The 21,463-nt window shown below is 47.9% G+C and overlaps 3 protein-coding genes across 3 annotated transcripts; 2 read left to right on the top strand and 1 right to left on the bottom strand.

The window, feature by feature from the left end:
- Positions 1-4,016: 4,016 nt before the first annotated feature.
- LOC135809471 (uncharacterized) lies at positions 4,017-7,937 on the bottom strand. Its single transcript, XM_065322829.1, has one exon. It carries the CDS (start codon positions 7,341-7,343, stop codon positions 5,031-5,033), a length of 2,313 nt encoding a protein of 770 aa, XP_065178901.1. The 5' UTR covers positions 7,344-7,937; the 3' UTR covers positions 4,017-5,030.
- A 1,803-nt stretch (positions 7,938-9,740) lies between these two features.
- Positions 9,741-12,563, top strand: LOC135810473 (uncharacterized). The gene has a single exon (XM_065323963.1). The coding sequence runs from the start codon at positions 9,741-9,743 to the stop codon at positions 12,561-12,563; it is 2,823 nt and encodes a 940-aa protein (XP_065180035.1).
- A 1,210-nt stretch (positions 12,564-13,773) lies between these two features.
- Positions 13,774-19,920, top strand: LOC135809470 (sorting nexin-27-like). The gene is made up of 6 exons (XM_065322828.1): positions 13,774-14,321; positions 16,375-16,522; positions 17,400-17,486; positions 17,796-17,870; positions 18,265-18,382; positions 19,025-19,920. Exons 1-6 carry the CDS (start codon positions 14,095-14,097, stop codon positions 19,090-19,092), a joined length of 723 nt encoding a protein of 240 aa, XP_065178900.1. The 5' UTR covers positions 13,774-14,094; the 3' UTR covers positions 19,093-19,920.
- The last annotated feature ends 1,543 nt before the right edge of the window (positions 19,921-21,463 follow it).

The following is a 21,463-nucleotide window of genomic DNA, read 5'->3' as shown; positions in this document are numbered from 1 at the left end:
AAAGATATCATCACTATACAACTTACGACAACTAGCACTGCCCGACAAATGACGCTTGATGGACGATGTCCGATCACTTAGTCTGTTTCAAAAAGATTAGCAATCAGGTTTTGGTCTTAAAAAGTATGAAGATAAGGGGAAATTGGACAACGAAGTACATAAAAGGGCTGGTTAGGGCACGGCAAATTGTTCTGTGAAGGTTTCGGAACAATTGGACCAGCCGTTAAGGAGTTAGAATTTCGGCCAGGTTTCCGGCCTTTTCCCATGGTTTGCAATTTGCCCTGGAAGCCAGTATCGATTTTTCTATCAAAACCCACGATTTATCTTTTCCTTTCTGGCCTTGTGGTTATGGATGCTGTCTGCTGACCATGAAGTTGTGAGTTCAAATCCCAACCTATCTTCAACTCGCACTTTTTTTTTATTGTTTTTGGTGATCAAGCAGACTTGTAGTTGTTCACGATTGTTGTTCTTGGAGCTCCCGCTTCCTCCCGATCTGACTGACACTTGACTGGCTCACGCCATGTGAACACACCCACAACACTGAAACGGTGTGAGTGAATACGGAAGTCATTGCGCTGTAGCTAAGTGTTGAATACACCGGCACATCGATCGATCGATTTCTTTTTGAGAATTATTTTAGTATTTCAAGATCGCCAATTTATTTGAATTTAGAAGTCAACGCCGTCTTCTATCAGCTTCCACAGGCGTCTGCTTTTCTCAAAATGTTGTCGAAGTCATACGGATAGCTTCGCCAAGTCATGGCCTTGGGAATGAGTCTGTGTCGATGTCGTTTTCGTCACATGGTGAGAGTAAATAGCATCGCAGCTCAAAGAAACTATTTGGTCACAAAACATATTGGGACCCATGCCGCTCGTCAGCCTTGGCATTTACTACACTTTCGACATGTCCTCTCTGACTCCATAATCGATACGAGGAAGAACTCGTTTGTTGTGAACCAGACGTACACGACTGTACCGACATCGACCTGAGTGAGTTGTCATTTTTCATGCTTTCGCGCGGAATATTTCTTCGAGTTCACAGTGAGTTTTTCCAGGCAGCGCTCGAGCGCTCGTAGCAAACTCCCTGTGATGGCCGAAAATTAAATTTAGAAAGCTGCCATAAAGCAGTTTTTATTGCTATAATTTCTTTTGTTTTTTCTGTCACCAATCAATGGAATGCTCGGATGGCCTTCACCTGTCCCTTTACAAGGCACACCAGAGGCGACACTCAACATGTACCGGTACATTACAGTATAGTAATAAAAACTGCTTTATGGCAGCTTTCTAAAAAAAGTTATTGTGTTCAACTTCTAGTCCTGGGTCCTTCCTTATAGAAAATAAAATTGCTTCCAAACTGCCTGGGACTCCGTCTAAAAAGTAAGAAATTAACGAAATGTGATGGCCGAAAATTAAATTTAGAAAACTGCCATATAAAAGCAGTTTTTATTGCTATAATTTCTTTTGTTTTTTCTGTCACCAATCAATAGAATGCCCTATCTCAATATGTAAATTTAAACTAAATGATGGCCTTCACATCATATCAAGAGATCAATACCGTATTATACGCATTGATGTGCAAGCCTTTTCTTGCAGAAAATGGAAAATGCATGTTCCAGATTAAGGACGGCCTTCTGTTTTGGGATGAAGGACAGACGAGATTGCACTTTCCTCGTGTATTGGGAACGATATTTCACCTGTACCGGTTGCTGCTCCATGTGTGCAAGCACAGGAAGCGTCGATGGAAAAAGCCCATGTATTCGTGCACGCCGACACCAAACTAGCAATACATGTACCGGTACATTGTACAATTTGTACTTCGAAGTAGTTCCCGAACTTACTTTCAACTCGCATCGTTCTTCATTTGCTTGATGATTTGGACAGTCAGAGTCACCGCTTGAAGTTATTCTCTTCTCGTTCCAGAGCTACACAATGTTTCAAAGTATTAGCCAGTGATCCCTTTATACAACATGTATGGCATAACACTGCGTAATAATGCCGATGTACTGGGTGTCTAAAGGCAGTACAGTGTATTTACATGTACTAAAAATATATATTAAAAAAAAAAAATCCGCCCGCCCGCCCGTAAAAAAATGTCCATGTTAGTCGAACCACACACCTTCTTTAGTTTGGCCTAATAATAATATTCGCGGGATCCGCGTTAGCATCACTTGAATGTTCAGAAACACACAAGCTATAGCCTTCGCTTCCGCAGGCCACCACTAGCACTATGCCTTTAGGAAAAATACTAAAGTCTAAAACAAATTTACGACTCCCTGGTCCGGCCGGACACGTACACATGCATGGCGCCCTCCCCCCCCCCCCCCCCCCGCGGGCCCGGCCGACCAAAAATAAAAGAAAAAAGACTCGAGTCGAGTCGAGAGCTTATCACCATGGAGTCGTAAAGTAACGACTCCCTGCTTATCACGTTGATTGTGGTGTTATTATTATTATTAAATTTTATTAAATTTTTAATAGGGCATTCCCACAGGCCTAAGGCCTTCTTACGGGGTACCCTATATGTTTTTGTATAGATGAGCGGAAGTCTGATAGCGTGGAGCAAATACGAACAGAAGCATGTAGGATTTGTACCCCTCTACTACATACAATCATGTACCTGGATAATCATGACAACCATACAGCAGACAGTTCTGATTGTGTCTTGTCGACTCTGCTGTCAGAACTCTTGTGCCACAACTGGCACAAGAGCATCATGAGACAGACCCATGTTCAAGCCATCAAAGTGACATTCACCCTCTCACCAACAATGCTTGGTAGCAAGAGTGCAGAGCAGGGAATGTTTTACTCTTTAGTACATGTACTACCAAGAGTAGATGATTATTTTTATCTAATGGTACTACTGCACTCCCTAGATCCCTGATGCAGAGTGTTCATGGACTCCTGACGGTACATGCAGGTCCGGTCCTGTACAGCGGAGCCATGCACCAACTAGGGAAAAAGCCTTTTAAAGGGGAAGTATACCCTAAAATCAAATTTTCACCAGTTGTAGTCTTCGGGGTGCTGAGTCGAATGGTCTTGGTCCGAGGAAGCTGCGACGCTCCCTTCCTACTTGAATCCCAATCGAACTCACGCACTTCCACCGAAACTGGGTGACTGCGCCCTACTAGATGGGGATTTGTATGCAAAATGTCACTAAAAGCGCCATTTCGTTCTTATAAAAGCACGGATGACCGCGATTGGCCCATATGTTGTAGTCTTTTGGACGCTGAGTCGACTGGTTTTGGTCCGAAAAGGCTGCGATGCAGCGTTCCTCCTTTATTCCCAATCGAACATGGTTGAACAAGCGGTCACGTGCTCCTGGGTGCCCAAATCACCTGGTCACCGCGCCAGCAGGCGACAACTTTCACACCAAGGTTCAACTCGAGTTCAACTCGAGTGACAGGACTGCACCCAAAAAAGGTCAAACAGGCTAGTAAGTTGTACCCTGCAGGCACGGTGACCAGGTGACTGGTGTACGCAGGAGCACGTGACCGCTTCTTCAACCATGTTCGATTGGGAATAAAGGAGGAACGCTGCATCGCAGCCTTTTCGGACCAAAACCAGTCGACTCAGCGTCCAAAAGACTACAACATATGGGCCAATCGCGGTCATCCGTGCTTTTATAAGAACGAAATGGCGCTTTTAGTGACATTTTGCATACAAATCCCCATCTAGTAGGGCGCAGTCACCCAGTTTCGGTGGAAGTGCGCGAGTTCGATTGGGATTCAAGTAGGAAGGGAGCGTCTCAGCTTCCTCGGACCAAGACCATTCGACTCAGCACCCCGAAGACTACAACTGGTGAAAATTTGATTTTAGGGTATACTTCCCCTTTAAAGCCGGCTGACACTGGGGGTCAGGGAATTGTAACACGTCACAACTCCCAAGGTCGCTGTCACGCGGCTGCCGGGGACAATGCAGCTGCTGGGTTAAGTCGACGGGCATTGGCACTTTGGCTGCCGTCTGCATCCTGCCATGCAGGCACAGCACTACCAACACTCGCCCAGTACATGGACACCGAGATACAAAACTGAAAAGCGTACACTGCTAGCAACAGTCATGCAAAAAGAAGCAAAGACCGTACTAATCATAGCGACCGAACGGCACTATGTTTCCGCAAACATAATTATATCTGAAAAGAGGGCAGGATACATGCACGTAGCAGTGACCAGAGTACATGTACAACTGCAAGTACATTGGCGAAATGTCGCCCGGGGCTAGAGGCATTTTGTTTTAGGTTTTAAATAGCATGACGTATAAATAAGATGAAGTTTTAAAAAGAGCTAGAAAAAGCCCAGAAGAAAAAAAATCTATCACTTGACGGCTTATGAAAAGTCAGCAAATCTTATAGAGCAGCCCATACACAGCAAGTAGCAAAATACAAAACATCAGATTTGAAAATTCAGGTGAGGCGCACGCCGATCACATAGAAAGTAAGTTCTGCAGCTAGAGTGGATAGGAAAATGGACATTCGGACGGGACAGAAAGGTTTACAGGCGACTGGATTATTAATTTCCCCTTGACAATATTTTTAAAGCTGGTAGGGTCCAGCCTAGGACATCCACATGTGTGTTGTGCTTGACTGCTGGTGTTCGTATTCACTACACCGCCAAACAATCACATCCAAAGCCGACTTCACACTGCAGAGAGCGCACGCATGCCTGTTGCAATGACTGAGGAGAACTGCCGGGTATGGGTACATGAGCGGTGGGGATGGGATGGGAGAGCAGGTGAGAGAAGAGGGTTGCTTGAAAGAGCAATGATATGGTACAGGGTTAATAGACGGCCAATACGGAATATTGAAAAAGACATTGGCAGATGCCCACAGAGACTTGGACTTTGCCAGTAAGCAAACGGGGTGAAAACTAGCTACAATGGTATGGCATCTAAAACCGGTCGAGCTGGCCGGTTCGCGTGCACACATACCACACACTTCAGCACTGAGTCGAGTGCGTGCACATACTGATTGGGAACTGTTTGGTCAGCGCCAAGGAATGAAGCGACATGATCACTGTCGCAGTATAGTCTGCCACTGGGCTACACAAACGTGCCATCTTCCACAGCTGCCCCGAGAGATGATGATCTCCGCCGGGTGGGTGGTGACTGGGGCCGATGGGAAAGTCCCGAGTCTGAAAGAGCACAAGTACAGGTCTGATGCTGGTTTTCGGGAGCTGAGTCATAGCCACCACCGCGCTCTGGCGGAGGCGGGCTGCTCTGGCTGCTCTCTGCCAGAGACTCTTCACTAGCTGACACTGTGGCCACACCGCGCGCATCCACTACGATGCTGCTTCCGTGCGGGGTGATGTATCGGCTTGAGCCCAGGGCAGTGTACTTGCCGGAAGTCGAGGCCAGGCTTAAATTCTTTTTCCTGGCATAAGTTACTTCATTGGTGACTGTCTGGCTGCGCCTTCGTGTGATAGGTGTAAAGCCATGATTCCCATTATCATCATCATCGTCATCATCTGACTCTACCAAAGAATCACTGCTGGAGCCACTGTTGGAATCTCTGCCTAAGGAAGGTAGCTCTTGAGGAGGACGCAGGGGTGGGCGACTTTTAAGCAGTGGTGACGATACTGGTGAGCTTGCTGCTGCCAAAGCTGCAACTGAGAGTTGTGAACAACGGCGCCCTGGGGAACTTTCTGCAAAGGAATCAGAGACGGGGGTATGCGAGGCGCCACTGGATTGCTCTAACTCAGACGATGTGCGCAGAGGCGAAGCCCGTGCACTCAACGGGCTTCGACTTGCTGCATAGTTCTCAGAGTTCCGCCGGAGTTTGTTCAAGCGCCGAACACGCACATGCAGAAGCTTGGAACGCAATGAGATTGACTGGCTTTCGTTAACCGGATCATCATCTGTGAAACGGAAGAAGAGAAAGTCGTCCTTGAAGTGGTGATCGTAGCACACATGGTGTACCATGCCTGCCGTCACTAGCTGTTTACAGAAATTGAGTGCTTCTTTGCGATTGGAGAAGAACTCCCAGGTCATTAGCAGATCCAGCAGCTCACTGGCAATGAAACACTGTGAGTAGATCTTTCCCTTGTACGTGCGGTCACGCACAGCTGGCGGGTTGGCATGGTGCGCCTCCTGGTAGACGTTCTCACCCAGTAGTAGGACATCATGGCTCATCTCCGGGAAGTCGGTGCCGTCGTCCAGTCGGAATCTAAACAAATGGTTGGCATCAGTGAACATGAAACTGTCTGTCACATGGTGAATGAATCCCATTGTCTCAAGTCCCTGCATCAGGCACAGTGCTGCAGAGCGACTCTCCACAAAGCCGCTTGTCTCAGTAAACTGCAGCGCTTCCAGCGAGAAGAACGAGTGTCGGTAACTGGTGAAGTGAAAGCGGTGGTCCTTGATCAGTCCTGCCGATAACATTGCCATACGCAGCACGCCGGCTACCTTCACAGCATCTTCCCGCGCCGACACAGTCTGCAGCGAGCAGTCGGATGTCGAAGACAGGACAGACAGGCGAGACTTGTTGGACACGTCCGATGCAGATTTGCTCACTTCGCCGCCGCCAAAATAGGCCTCGTTGTCATCACGGTCCTCGACGTCAGGGTTGACAAACAGCTCATCAAACGAAGACTGGGCAGAGGCACGGGAGCACATGCCTTTGTTTTGATACGACACGGCGGAGGCGTTCTGAGAGGACCCGGGTGCGACATTAAGCGTTACTGGCGAAGCAGGTGACGGGTATGAGCGGCGTTTCATGAAGGACGTGCGCGTCCTGGACAACGTAGACAGCGCCAAGCCACCTTTCTCTTGATGATCCGATGCTAGCGCCGGGTCAAGACCAATCCCGTTCTTTGTTGCTACCAAGTTTGAAGTCGTGCCGGCACCGGAGTCGGTGGATTTCTTCATGGACTCAACAGTTGTACCAGCTGCATAAGAATATCTTCTTGATGACTGGCTGCTAGGACTTCCAGAGAAGGAGCCACGATAGCTGAGAAATGTGGCTGCTGTTGTTCGACGCTTCCTGCTCTCATCATCCACACGAAATCGGTAGTAGAAGTTGCCATCCTCGAAAGTTGACAGCTCATCCGTGACGTGATGTACCAAGCCCTTGAAAACTAAATAGCTGAAGATTCCGGCAGCATCGTTTCGACTGTGAATCTCCGCATTGTCAAGGAAAAAGTCAATCACCTCGCTAGCTAAAAAACATTTGCTGATTGTCCTCAGTCGCGCACGTCTGTCCCTGATGAGTCCGGCTTCCACAAGGCGAGAATGCAATTCGCTGCTCACTACCTGTATGTCCAAGTTGAGAGAATTGAACTTGGAGGATTTCCTTCCCCGTAGCAACTGCTGTGAATCAAGTCGACTCGACACCCCTTGTGGGAGGACAGCAGCCATAGGTATGATCCATCAAACAAGATAGGAGGAGAATGCGTAAGCAAGGGGTGCTGACAAAGACAACCGCAAACAACTATTTCTACTGGGTTCAGACTTCTGTTTCCTCCACAAGTCTACCTGTCTTTGCTGTCAACTAACGTGACGACACAACTTTGCTTGCTGAGTACAGTAGTTGCTCTGGGTCGAATTACGAAAACCAGATTGAGCTATGACGAGTCGAGCATGAGGTGAACATGAACTGAACGGTGGGTACACGTACACGCGGTATGTACGGGTTTGGGCACCGAACATGTATGATTGTATAAACTGCTGAGTGTTGGAAAATGGCTGGGGTCGAAATTACAGAGTCAGTGCCAGTGGTAGTGATACAAACTACATTATGCAATGTAGTCGTCTCCTTCACAACAACCAGTGGCAACAGGTCTGCAGGGCTGACCACAGTATGGCCTATGCCTATGGGACGCGATTTGCACAAGCCCTTCTGATCTAAGATGTCTGGCCAACAAATCTTGCTCCTTTCTTGAATCAGTTCTCCTTCGACCAAGAGTACTTATGTACTCTTGCTTCGACGTGTCGACTTCGTGATCCACTCACCGATCACCTGCCACTCGTGACAGAAGTAATCACAAGCAAGAGTTACAAGTAAGTGGTTGTACGAGTATTTGAGGATTTCCACCCTAGACAGCTACACATAAACTGTTTATGAATAACCTGCATTTGTCGCGTACGATATGTCTCCCAAAAAATTCGAAAACAGACTTTTGTGGCGGTGTACCGGTGATCGTGTGTGCGAAATTTTATTTCGAAACTGACGAAAGTGAAAATGACAAGCTACAAATGCAAAGCGCCAAATTTAGCAAACAAGATCCCTTTCGGCTACTACTAGTACCAAGAGTAGATAAACTCTTGCTAGTACCAAGAGTAGATAAACAAGAGTGTGCAACTCCGGATGGATTGGCCCACGGCGGAATTTTTTGTTGACGTAATCTTTTCGACGACGCACGCGCTGCGAGCCTTTTGGAGAGTTTTCCCTCGTGCACTTGGCACGGCTGTCACGATGGTCATGAACTCAGCCAAAAAATATGGCGCCCAAAAATTTGAAAATTTGAAAATCTCATCACCGATCTGTCATTGATTTGCACGAAATTGCTCTTTTTCTCTTGAGGAAACCTCCACTTTCCCCTTCCAGTCGGCATGGGTTCAAAGTACAAACACGATCCATGACTTCCTCTCGCGATCCTCTTTCATCTGATACCCGTCTTGGCCGTCTTCTTCCAGGAACGATTCCTTCAGAGGTGTGTTTCCTTTGCCTTGACGACTCGCTCTTCGTCACTTCTATCAGCCCTTTTCACAGCTACCTCCTTCTCTTGTACAAGTTTTCTCGTCTTCTTCGTCAGTTTTCCTGGTGCCCGGGCGATTTCATTTACCGATTTTTTGAATTTGTTAGTCTTTCCGTGCTACAAGATCGATTTCCGTGGCCATCGATTCTACCGTATCCCGTACTAGTTGTAGTGTGTAAAATGGATGAACACAGCGCATTGCTGTCTAACCTGCTGTAGAATTGGTGGCAAAAAGTTTGCCAACATGGCTGTGTCCACGAAATACAACGTGAAGGACTATGCCAGAAGCATTCAAGCTGTGTACGAGGTCGACAGTTCTCAGGATGACCCTACGATCCACCCTACACACATTTGTCATGTATGTAAACGTGTGCTGGATCGTTGTCTGAGTGCAGGTAGCCTGGACTCATTTGTAGGGGGTGGATGTGGAGCCGCCATCAAAGTGTGGAAGCCACATCACCGCACATACTGCGACATATGCCACACTGCACCAAACAAGGGTGGACGGCCACCAAAAAAGCAGAAGCAACTTGCTTCAAAGCTTTCTGCTGTAGAAAAAAGAAAAAAAGAAATGGATGACACAACAGTCCCGCAACATTCATCCACAACAGCAACGCCCCTATCACACTCTCCTGGACCCCAGACAGCACACAGTACTAGTGGAATGGATACAGTTATAGAAGAAGTATACATAGTTGCTACGGACACGCACAGGGCATCGAGAGCCCTAACTAGAGACAGATTTATAGACCAGAGTGTAGCAGAAGAATGTCCACTATGCGGCTACGTTCTGGACAACGTTGTTGAATCAGCCTGCTGCCACGCCATGTTTTGCGCTACATGTATATGCACATGGCTGCAATCCAATGGAACATGCCCAGTCTGTAGTTCTGTTCTGCTGGCATCAGCATTGACACGCCCATGCGCTGGGGTGAGTCGCTTGCTTGGCAAACGATCGCTGCGCTGTGATTACCACCAGCACGCCCTTCAGGGATGCCAGACTGTTGTGCCATTGAGCGGTTTGCAAGACCATATTGCAACCTGTCCATTCAGCCCAATGGTTGATGCCGAGCCTATCCGAACTGTCCGTCCACACACGACCGTTCAGGAGGTGATGACAGCGTCACCATCAAAGCTGCGTGGAAATGTTGCTGAGCAACTGACAGCCCATCTTGTCAGTTGCAAGGTGCACGACGGAAAATTAGAAGTGAACCCGGGCAGGCACGGCCGACCACAGGTCTACATGAGGACGACAAAAGCCTCGGTGACATCAGACCGTGCAAGCAGCAGAACTCTCCGCAGGCGCTCAACTGAGTTGGTGGAGGTTGAGCGTTCTGTCTGCGGTGGTGAGACTGGCGCCCGTGCACAACAGGTAGCTGGGCTAAAGCGCCTCACCAGCAAGGAGCAAGTGTCGCTACTGCGGGATGCAGGCTTGACTCCAGCTACTCCTGCAGAAGGTTCATTACTGGCCATCAAAGCAGACCTCCAATTACCTTGGAACCGACTTCGGAAACTGAAGATGTGGCTGCAGAGTTATGGGCTGAAGATGGAGTCGGAGAGGAGAACCAGGGCCTTCATCGCTAGCACCATCCCGCAATACAACAGCAAACTGGTCCCCATGGCATCAAAGGCTGGTGATGTGGAGATGGTGCCAATGGTCTACTTTCCCAGCCTGATTGACGTTATCATGATCTACCTGAACTGGTACGCAGAGCATGGCAAGATGGCAGAGCACTCCATCCCCAACGGTGAAGTCTGGCTCAAACTTGGAGGCGATCACGGCGGCGGCACATTCAAATTTGTGATGCAGGTTGCCAATGTGCAGCATCCAAACTCGCTGTTTAATACCATTCCAATCTGCATTTTCGATGCACAGGACACACCAGCAAACCTGGAGATAGCACTGGCACCATATCGCAAAGAAATCAACGAACTGCAGACGACAGCTAGATGGCACGGCAGGTCGTTCAGAGTTTTCTTCTTTGGAGACTATGACTACCAGACGAAAGCATACGGCCTCTCTGGATCGAGTGGTGCCCGACCATGCCTTCACTGCCTCTGTCAAAAGAAGGTTATGGACCATGCACCATCAGATCGCTCTGCTGAGGACTCTGTCAGCCGCACCTTGCAGTCACTGGCAGATGACTTCGGATCCTTCACGGAAAACGGCTCGAAGATCAAAGATGCGAAGAAGTTCAACAATGTTGTGCGACCAGTGATTTTGCATATTCCGGTGGAGAATGTTGTCATTCCGGCACTCCACTTGGATTTGGGTATCTTCCCATGGATGCTGAAAGCATTCCAAGCGGAGCTGAAGGCATTAGATTTTCAGCTTGCCCGGTGCACTGCCACTGATGCTCCCATCACTGCTGCTCCAGTTATCACAGCCGCTGCTGTCGTTGCCGATGCTCCCGTTGCCGTTGCTCCCGCTACCGTTGCCGCAGCGGTTCCTCCCGCTGCTCCCGTTGCCGCTGCTGATGGTGTCGTTACCGCTGCTCCCGTTACCGCTGCTCCCGTTACCGCTGCTCCCGTTACCGCTGCTCCCGTTACCGTTACCGTTGCCGATGCTGTCGTTGCCGTTGCTCCCGTTGCCGCCGTTGCTCCCATCACTGCTGCTCCAGTTATCACAGCCGCTGCTGTCGTTGCCGATGCTCCCGTTGCCGTTGCTCCCGCTACCGTTGCCGCAGCGGTTGCTCCCGCTGCTCCCGTTGCCGCTGCTGATGGTGTCGTTACCGCTGCTCCCGTTACCGCTGCTCCCGTTACCGTTGCCGATGCTGTCGTTGCCGCCGTTGCTCCCGTTGCTCCCATTGCCGCTGCTCCCGTTGCCGCCGTTGCTCTCGTTGCCGTTGCTGCCGTTGCTCCCGTTACCGTTGCCGATGCTGTCGTTACCGTTGCCGATGCTGTTGTTGCCGTTGCTCCCGTTGCCGCTGCTGATGCTCCTGTTGCCGCCGCTGATGATGCTGTTGCTTCCAATGCCCGGGGCTTTGCTGAACTGAAGTCACTCCACGCCGAAGCCAGGAAGGCAGAGGAAGAGGTTGTGACCATCACTGATAAACTCCACTCGTTGCAACAGCAGCTTCAGTACACAGTCCTCTTCACTCCAGCTCAGCTGAACACATCAGCTGCGGCAGTGGAAATTGTCACTGAGCATTTGCAGGCGCAATGGAAAGACGCAGACGCTCGTCGTGCAGAGTTGGCTGAGAAGCTGAAATCAGCAATGGAGAGAATCAACGTTATTGAACGAAGCAAGAATTTCGAAGGCCCCTGCTTAGCCAGTATTGAGCCAATCCTCCAGGAGCAGGGGATAGAGCGGCAAGCCTACCATGGAGGTGCGTTTGTGGGCAATCATGTTCACAAAGCCCTTCAACCTGCAACCGTGCTCGCAATAGTGTCGGCTCCTGTCTCTGTTGTTGTCGAAAGGTGTCCGTCGTTGCTGCCCGAAGCAAACAGGATCAAGGACACCTACAAGCAGCTATTCAACCAATACGCGTCCTGTACGGAGCAGTTCAGCCACTGCAACAGTATGGATGCGCAAAGCACCGACAAGCTGCATGACTCAATCACCAGCTTCATGGCCACATGCAGAGCAGCTGTAGTGGACAAGGGTCTTGGCCATGTCACTCCGAAGCTACATCTGCTTGAGTCCCACGTCGTACCGTCCATCCGGAGAACTGGGGTCGGCATTGGCTTGCTTGCCGAGCAAGGAAGCGAAAGCATCCATGCCCGCTTCAATTCACTGGACCGACATCATCGTCCTATCAGAAACTCCCTCAATCGCCTGAAATCAGTGGCTCAACAGCACCTCGTCACCACGCTTCCACAGCACGAGGCACTTCGCCCAGTCGCCAAGAAGAGGAAAGCATCCACCCAGGACAAGTGACTAGCTGGGTTCGCCTCGAGGTAAGAGCTAATTCACACTGTGTTTCACCAACGTAATATCTCATGATTTTCATTTCGCTTAATTTTACTATTGCCTTCGCTGCTGTAACAGCTACAGAGAACGAGATACTCGTGTATTTGAGCTTTTATCCAGTAACAGTCTAAAGAAGTCGCACCTTCTGAAAGAATACCAAAAGCTATGAGGGTAATCACGAAAGGTTGATAGTAGCAGGACTAAGAAGCTAGCTTGATTCTTTCTCGATTTCCGACAACTACTTCCTGCATTCTAGAAATCTTCTTCTTCAAAGCACCTTTTCAAATGTTTGAATACAATCCGCGTTTTGCGGTGGTTCATCGGTGCTTGTCTGTGAATACGAATCAAATTATACAAAACAAAAAGAATTACAATAAAACTCAGTTTCGCGTGGTGCGCTTGGTCAAATGTCGCCATATTGTTAGGTGACCGCAGCAAAACAGCCGTGTTGGCTGGGCTTTACACTACAAGGTCGGTGCCCAGCACGTGCTCTCACACTGCTCTGCGGCAAAGCCGCGTTTCTCTGAAAAAAGGTGACGTAAACAAAAAATTCCGCCGTGGGCGCGGGGTATCTGCAGATTGTGCAGGAGAGATCCGGAGTTGCACACTCTTGTTTATCTACTCTTGCTAGTACGTACAGTACATTTTTTGTCGCTTGTGCCATCGACTTCCTTTTTTTTTTTTTTTTTTTTTTTTACGGGGTAACGGCCTCTTTTACGGGCAAAATAAAGTCGTGTAGACGTGAAAAAAATTGAGATACCATGAAAGTTAAAATAGAATTTTTATCCATGATGCGCGCGATATATATCCGGTACGCGGTTCGCGCGAGTGGACGCGCGTGGCTCGTGACCATGGTGACCGACGCGGCCGATATCCGCGTACTAGTTGCAGTACGCCAGTAGTACCAAGACTGCAAGAGTCCATAACCCCCCGGGTTATGGACTCTTGCTAGTCTTGGTAGTACACAAAGTATGCACGCTTTTCACGCACGGTCGGTCCTGCAGGGTACCCGGGTCTAGCGCCGCCTAGCGCTATAGCGCCAGTAGCGGGCATATTTTTTAGTGCAAGTCAAACTCACCACTCAACACTCAACAGGTACTCGTACTATACTGTTGTACACGTGTACGTAGTGTACGTGTAGGTCAAAGACAAAAAAGTGGAGCAAAAAAAGGACAAGCAAAGGACAGGTGTTGTATGTGTCGTATTCCACTCGTAGTACGAGTACAGTGGATCGCCGATCTGCACGGTGTATGAAGAACTCGACATGTCAAAAAAGTTGGGCCTTTGCCTTTGCCTTGGAGTTATGCTAGCTTGTTTCGACTGAGGACACAGGAGGAGACCTTCTGAAAGGGTGACAGCCGTGGTTGATTCCGATGGCAGCTTGACGGAAGCGTTCTATTTTCCCTTCAGGCTTCCCTACATAGTGCAGACTTTCATCTGGAGTTTTTAGTTGAGGACAGGCGCATTACTTACTTTGCCTGTGCGTAATTTTCTCATAATGCCGGACTCCGATGTTGATGAGGATGCTCGACAAGCCCACTTCGTTGTGATCAACAGAACGCACCAAGGCTATGGGTTCAATATCCGTGGTCAAGTGGCAGCCGGTGGTGTTTTGCGGCCCATCAACGGAGAGCTGTACATGCCTATGCAGTATGTCAGTGCGTTGGTAGAGGATGGCCCGGGTGTGGCTGGGGGCCTAAGGCTGGGAGACCGTGTTCTGGAGGTGTAAGTAATCTAGTTGACAGTATATATCACAATCTTTAAAAAAAAGTTTTAGTAGAACACAGACCCATTTTAGGTAGGGTATACACTCAGAAATCAGAATCCTTTTTTTGAATCTATGTCTGGCTGTACAAGTTAGTTCAACACGCCCACGCATATCACCATACCAGTATGATACTGTGCAGTTCTACCCCAGCATGAAAATTAGGGGTGAAACAATTATACCGAGTACTCGAGTACTCGCTCGGTTTTTTCAAAAATAATCGTACTCGGAATAAATCAGAGTACTCGTTCATACATGGTACATGCATTTACTACAGAAATCTGCAGTTTCAGGGCAGCAGTCGGCAGATGGTGATGTGCAGGCTGTGTGGTGAACATTTGTTCACGAGTAGAGAGAGCCCAAATGACCCACCAACCAATATACCCGAGAAAAATGACTGCTACTCGGTTCAATCAGGGTTGTATCATGTTATTTTAAAGCCCTTGGTGTGCAATTTTTATGAGATGAAAAATACTCGAATACTCGAATATTCGATCGGAGAAAATCAGAGTACTCGAACTCGGGATCTCAGTGCCAACTTTCACCCCTAATGAAAATAGAGATTTGTTCATAGGCGATTCACATGACCTGTAAACTCACTTGTATCGAGCTGTATCCGTAGAGATGTGCTCGTGTGGGGAAAGCGCGAGGAAAATATTTTGAACGTGTACGCCGAAAGTATATGAGTATGCTCAATCGAGGCTATGAATACGCTGGCGCGTGCAAGATTTGCCAAGTCTCGTGTAGATGTGAGTCCGCTGGACCGCTTGTCCACTTCTACACGTACGTGTTATCGTGCATTTACACGTCGTGTGAATCGCCTACTGGACTAGCCAAGAGCAAGAGTGTTACGTACCCAAGATTGCAACTCGAGCTGGGTTTGCTATGTGTTCCATCACGTAAACTCACATCACACAATGCGGTGTTCACGTCGTTGTACATACAAAGGGACGGACATGTTTGTAAGATGGTGTGATGTTGTGATGGTGTGATCTCCTCGTTCTATTCCTGTACAATGATCACCTGGCTTTGCGGTGTTGGTATAATATGCTCAGCCATGTACACACACACACACACACACACACACACACACACACACACACACACACACACACACACACACCACACACACATACACCACACACACATACACCACACACGCACACACACCACACACCACACACACACACACACACTGGCACTGACAGTCCACCAGAAGTAGCAAAGAGCGTATGGAGGTGAGCTTGACATACATAGAAATACCGGTCTTGCATAGAAGCCTGTCTCAAATAGAGGCCTGCAAAATTCCCCCAAACAGTCATAAGTCGCGGCCTTTATACACGACTTTACGGTACTTCCACCAACTACAGTAGAGTGGCCCGTCCAAGAATGTCGTTTCCAAGAGGTCGGGCTGGGACGTTTTTTTAATCTATGGGCAATCTGGCTGCCTTCTTATATAGCACGTTCTTAGAATCAATCAGTACTGGATTCTATGCTCACACTATTGCATATATATGTATGGCAAAATATGCCAGAAAACCAACACTGACGTCACTTGAGGTTGTTCCGTTCTTAGTTTTTTTGGCTGGGTGTTCTTGAGCTCCCAAGTTCTTCGGCACGTGACTTTTTTGTTGATGAGAAAAAAAATCGACTTTAGTTTAAAGCGTCCTGAATTATACTGTAAACCCGGAAACCTTTGTGATCCGGGATCCTCTGCGGTTTTCACGATGGGTATGAATTGAAATCGTACGAGTAAGCCAGCACAAAGGCGTAGAGCAGTGATGAAGAAACTGGGGAAATTGGCTCCAGTTGCAAACATCTCCAGGTGCGAATTTGCCTGTGCTTGCAAATCGTGAACTAAAACCGCCGCAAACGTATCCCGGTTTACGGTACATGTAACTTACTTTTGGGAGTCTGTTTGTTATGGACACCATTTTTCCGTACATCTGTGATTTTTCTTGGTCGATCATGACATGTACTACTGCCTCGGTTGTCTCTGATCATTCTGTGCAGTAATGGAACCTCTTCAGAAGGTCTATCGCACAACGAGGTGGTGGATCTGATCCGCAGGTCTGGTGAACTGCTCAAGCTCAGTGTCATCAGCGTCACCAAGGACGAGGCCAAGCATCTGGAAATGGACGCCCGGCCAGTGCAGCCGTCCGTAAGGATAACGCATTGTGTGTCTTTTCCCCTGTGCCATCTGCATTACACTCAAATGCACACGTGAGGTGCGACTGTGCTGTCGCCTGGTGTGTGCAAATCCATTCTGCGGCCTGAGCTTGCTCTCAGTATCGAGTGTTGTCGCCAGATCAAGTCCACAGCCCTGTGCTAGTTTGTACTGGGAATATTACGTGTCACCACTGTACTGACTGTGGCGAATTATTCCATTTAATATGCTGGTCAGTTGCAGTTTGGTTGTGCCGAAAGAGCCTGCATCACAACGATATGGGCACATCAGAGTGCACCTGCAGAATTATCTAGCTGTGGTGGTGCTGATTCGAGTTTTTGTGGGTTCCGAGTTACTCCTGGAACGTACATGCACACACACACACACACACACACACACACACACACACACACACACACACACACATATACAATACAACAATACAACAATACAATATGCCCATCCGGAGATGATAGCAGGTCCCGAAGGGACCAACAGTATTCAAGTGACGAGCAGAATCGGGCGTGGCGAGTCAAGTCCTGGCGATAGCGCTTTCCACAAGTGCAAACGAAGTCTAAGGTGACATGCTCGGTCGGAGGAATGGTGCTGCATGCTGATCTCCATTGTCTGCTATCCTCACACACACACATACACATACACATACACACACTCTCTCTCGCTCTCTCTCTCTCTCGCTCTCGCTCTCTCTCTCTCTCTCTGCCACACACACACGCACTCACTCACTCTCTCTCTCTCTCTCTCTCTCTCTCTCTTGGTCAGAACCTGCCACTGCTTTCCTTTTTCCGTTCCTCATGACTTGTCTTTGAATATCAACTTGACATTGTCTGTGTATCACCTTTTGCCTTTGCAGGTCCCCGACGTGTTTGAGCGATCGTCAATTCCGATATCCATACCAAGCTTCTCTGAGGAGATAACTGATGCCGGCGAGGCATTCGTGGTAAGTGCTTGATGGACATGCAACACGAGGTATGCTGATCGGACGCTGTCGTGTTTGTCTCCCGTGCTATTCTACAAGCGTGTTGCCCATGCTCTTTCTGGCGGTGGAACTCAGCGTTATGCTGGCCACTCTCAGGGTGGCTGGTTGAGAACATACCGGGTAGTAGGATGTAGTGAGTATGTGTTTTTTTCTGCTCCTGCTAACAGTGTTGTGTTGAGCTGTGGCGCCGTGAGGCGTTGTGTGATGAGTTTAACAATACTAACATGTGATTATAGAGCCTGACGAGGTGTTCTGGTCTTTCTGTTGCAGCAATATAACCTCCATTTGAGTGGAAAGCAGACATGCAGCCGGCGCTACAGGGAATTTGACGCGCTTTCCAAATCGGTAGGGACTGTGTGTGTGTGTGGGGGGGGGGGATATACTAGGGCAATTGGGCATTCGCTTTTCCACACTCACATGAACATTGCTTGCGTTGTCCATGTTTGCCGTTATGTGTATCTGTTTGCGAGTTCGTAATCCTATAGGAATTGGCATTTTTGGGGCATTTTGGGGGGGGGGGGGGTTACCAGATGTTGTGTATCATGGCATGTGGAGGATTCTCACAAGCATTTCTTGTAGACCAACATGTATGTGTGGGTGGGTAGAGTGTGGTGCTGTGCGAAGTATCACCGCGTGGCGGTACCGTTAGTGTGTGCTGTGCTGGAACCGTATGCTCTCCTCTGCGCGTGTGCCTGTCTGTACGTGTACATGTCTTGTGTTTCTTGTTACGTGTGTTCAGTTGAAACGGCAGTATGCGGATATAACCTTTCCCAAGTTGCCACCCAAATGGCCGTTCAAGCTCAGCGTACAGAAGCTGGAGCAGCGAAGGCGTTCACTCGAGGAGTGGCTGGATACGGGTAAGTTGTGGTCAATTCAAATATACTGGCTGCACCGTCTTGTTGATTACTGTGCTCTAGCTTTCCAGTGAGTATCCACGCCAGAGAGCACCAGGTTCCTGATCAGTACCGTATTATCCGGAGTAAAAGCCGCACTTTAAGCACCAGCAATTCACCAAAAAAGTCTGTGCAGCTTAGGCTGCATTCGTTTTTTGTCTACTTGGTAGAGTGGAGCGGAGCAGGTGTTGGGAAAAAGAGTGGTAGACGGTAGTTTACGAACACCGATCTATCCATTTTGGTAGAATGTCCATTTTGCAGTAACGATGTACGATATTTTGTGAAGCCCAGCTCGCATGGCCGCACAAATAAAGAAACACCGTACCTCTACCGACTTCTACTAACTTCCACCTGCCTCAAACCGGGTAGAGCCGGTAGAAGAAGTAGAATCTACCGTTTGGGGTGGGAAAAAACCCCGAACCCACCTGCCGAAAGAAATAGTTTCCACCCAAACCTGTACAAATTAACGGTGGTAAATGGGTCGATGTCTGTATTTTGTGACGAAAATGTTTTAGCCTCAACCACCAGCAATCAACCAGTAGCAATCAAATTTAATATGATCTCTCTCTTTCCCTCCTCTTCTGTGCGTTTGCCTTTGTTTTTCAGTATGTTCTGTGAGGTTTCTGAGCGAGAATAGTGAAGTACAGGAGTTCATCGGCGCCCCCAAGATATAATGGAAGCCGATCTAGAATCACGATATTATTTGAACTAAAGAAGCTGGCCAACTTTCCCGTACATAGTATGTAAATAGTTTGAGGTGCTGTCTATAATCAGTCTTCTCCTGTTTCGCAATACGTGTGTGCGCGCGCGCGCACACACACACACACACACACGACCACCTGCCGTATATGTCCACATATCCACAAGGCCTCTCTGCACAGCTACATGCAGGGTAGCACTGTGGCTTCTCTCGCTGCTGGGTGCACTGGCGTATGCTCGCATGAGACTAGTTTCTCCTCCAGACCTTTGCGCCTCATGCGGACATTTAGCTCGGCCACTTTAAAGTCTTACTATTTTACCAAACAAACCTTTTATTCTCTTAGATGTGCTCTATTATGTTGTCACCTTGCGAGACCCATTGCCACATATCTTGTGTTTTGTTCAAATCTTCAGTTACCCAATTCTCATTTCAGGTTTGCCGCCTGTCGAGTCTTTTCCTGCTCTTTCCTGGTTGCCGTGCTTGAGTGTGGGCGTATGCGCCCTATTTGAGTGTACATGTTTGTACATGATGTTTAATTGTTTGCGTACAGTACTGCTTTCCTTGCCGTTGGAGATGCTTGTGCGTGTGGTGTAGCACGTTGACTACTTACCTAGACGTTATCGCTACAGACGTGTAGCCCTGCTTGTGTACAAGCTTCTAGTCTTTCTGTCCCTTGAGCAATATAGTGCACGTGTCTGCGCATCCTGCCCTATCAAGCTGCTCGCAAGTACAAGTCTCGTATGTGATCGGGACCTGCATCTTTATAATTATATCTTTTTTTCGTTACGTTCTCTTCTCAGTGTCCAGAGTTCATTGGTGTGAGTGCTCGGGATGAGCGGTTGACTCATCTGCATAGAAAATGCCGATTCGTGCCGCAAACATCTACGCTTGGTTGCTTGGGTACACGAAGCAGTACTGTGGATTTACTGTAATCAGTTGCAATGTCATTATTATACGATTGTACAATCAGGTTGTCATGCAAACTCCCTGATCACAATCATGCGAAACAGACATCGTACACTACAATTGTAGTAATTCACGAGCAGGGTAGAGTCATGCATGTCCAAGATTGCCATTGCCGTGCATGGGGTCAGGGCTGGGACATTTCTATTTTTTCAGCGATCTCATCTGGTATTCTGGTAACATACATGTGTATAACAAAAGCTGTGCTCCAGAACAATAAAAACTTTAAAAAAAAGTTAAAATCAACAGTGGCGTTCTTGTATTCAAAGCTCGATGTTATTCGCCCTATCAAAGATTTAGTAATAATTCGGCACGTGACATACTTGTACTGCATGTTCATTGTATAGTACAACTCCCTGTTGTTAAAACCTGCATTGTATCCCCGCAGTATTCAGTGTCTGTCAGGTATTTGTTTGTGCTGAGTGCATGCTCAGGTACACTTCTGGCTAGCTTGCTAATACTAATATTTAGACATGAAAGTGCAGCACATACCATGGAAAGTAAACTTATTAAAAAAAGCAAATGATGCCAGGTATATTTGGCACGTTTGCCCACAGCACAATAGCTATACTGGGGACAAAATTACCAAACTTACTTATAACATACCAGGAGATCGGAGAAGCACAATACAATAATTGTGAGATACATGTACCGGTATAATGCATTGTTGACGTGTTCTGTTGTTTCCGAACTAAAGTACAGGCACAGCATGCCGTCAACACAATCATGATAGTAAAATACTGTACTAAATTTACTACTTCGAAGTACTCCCTGCTTCAAAGTAGCATATTTTGCACACCTGCGTGTTTATGTTCTTCCTATCATACCCTGGTGGTTTCTCATCATTATTGTGTTGCTTTTGCCCATAAAAGAGGCTGTTGAGTGCTTCAGAGTACATGTAGTCAGAACAATACGCGGCTACTCATGTGTTCAATATCTTGTACTCCCTGCTTGTATTCAGAGCGGGACTCACTCTCAGGCTAAAACAAAACAGAACAGCCGATCTATCACACAAGCGACTCTGGCAGTTAGCTCTCAGACAAAACCCATTCACCTTAACAACACACGAATGCTTGTACCAGGTTTATTATTACAGAACCGTTCAAAACCGAGCACGTGACCAGACACAGCCGGTCCACTGCAAAGATAAAGAGAACTTGTGTATTCCATTGGGAGTCGACAATGCCGGTAATAATAAAACGTTTAAGAATAACTACAGTGGAATGAAGAAAAGACAACAGCAGTTGTGCGTACAAATTCAACGACCCTGACTTAGCTCAGGATTCTGGAACTAAGACTAAAAAATAAGAATACATGTAAAAACTGACCCAGAGAAAAAAAACAAAAAAAACGAGACGCCGCTTGTCTGCACGGGCAGTTAG

This window comes from Sycon ciliatum, chromosome 2 (genome assembly GCF_964019385.1).
Source record: "Sycon ciliatum chromosome 2, ocSycCili1.1, whole genome shotgun sequence".
Lineage (NCBI taxonomy): Eukaryota > Metazoa > Porifera > Calcarea > Leucosolenida > Sycettidae > Sycon > Sycon ciliatum.
The sequence above is the reverse complement of the archived record's forward strand: the minus strand, read 5'-3'. Positions and strand labels throughout refer to the sequence as shown.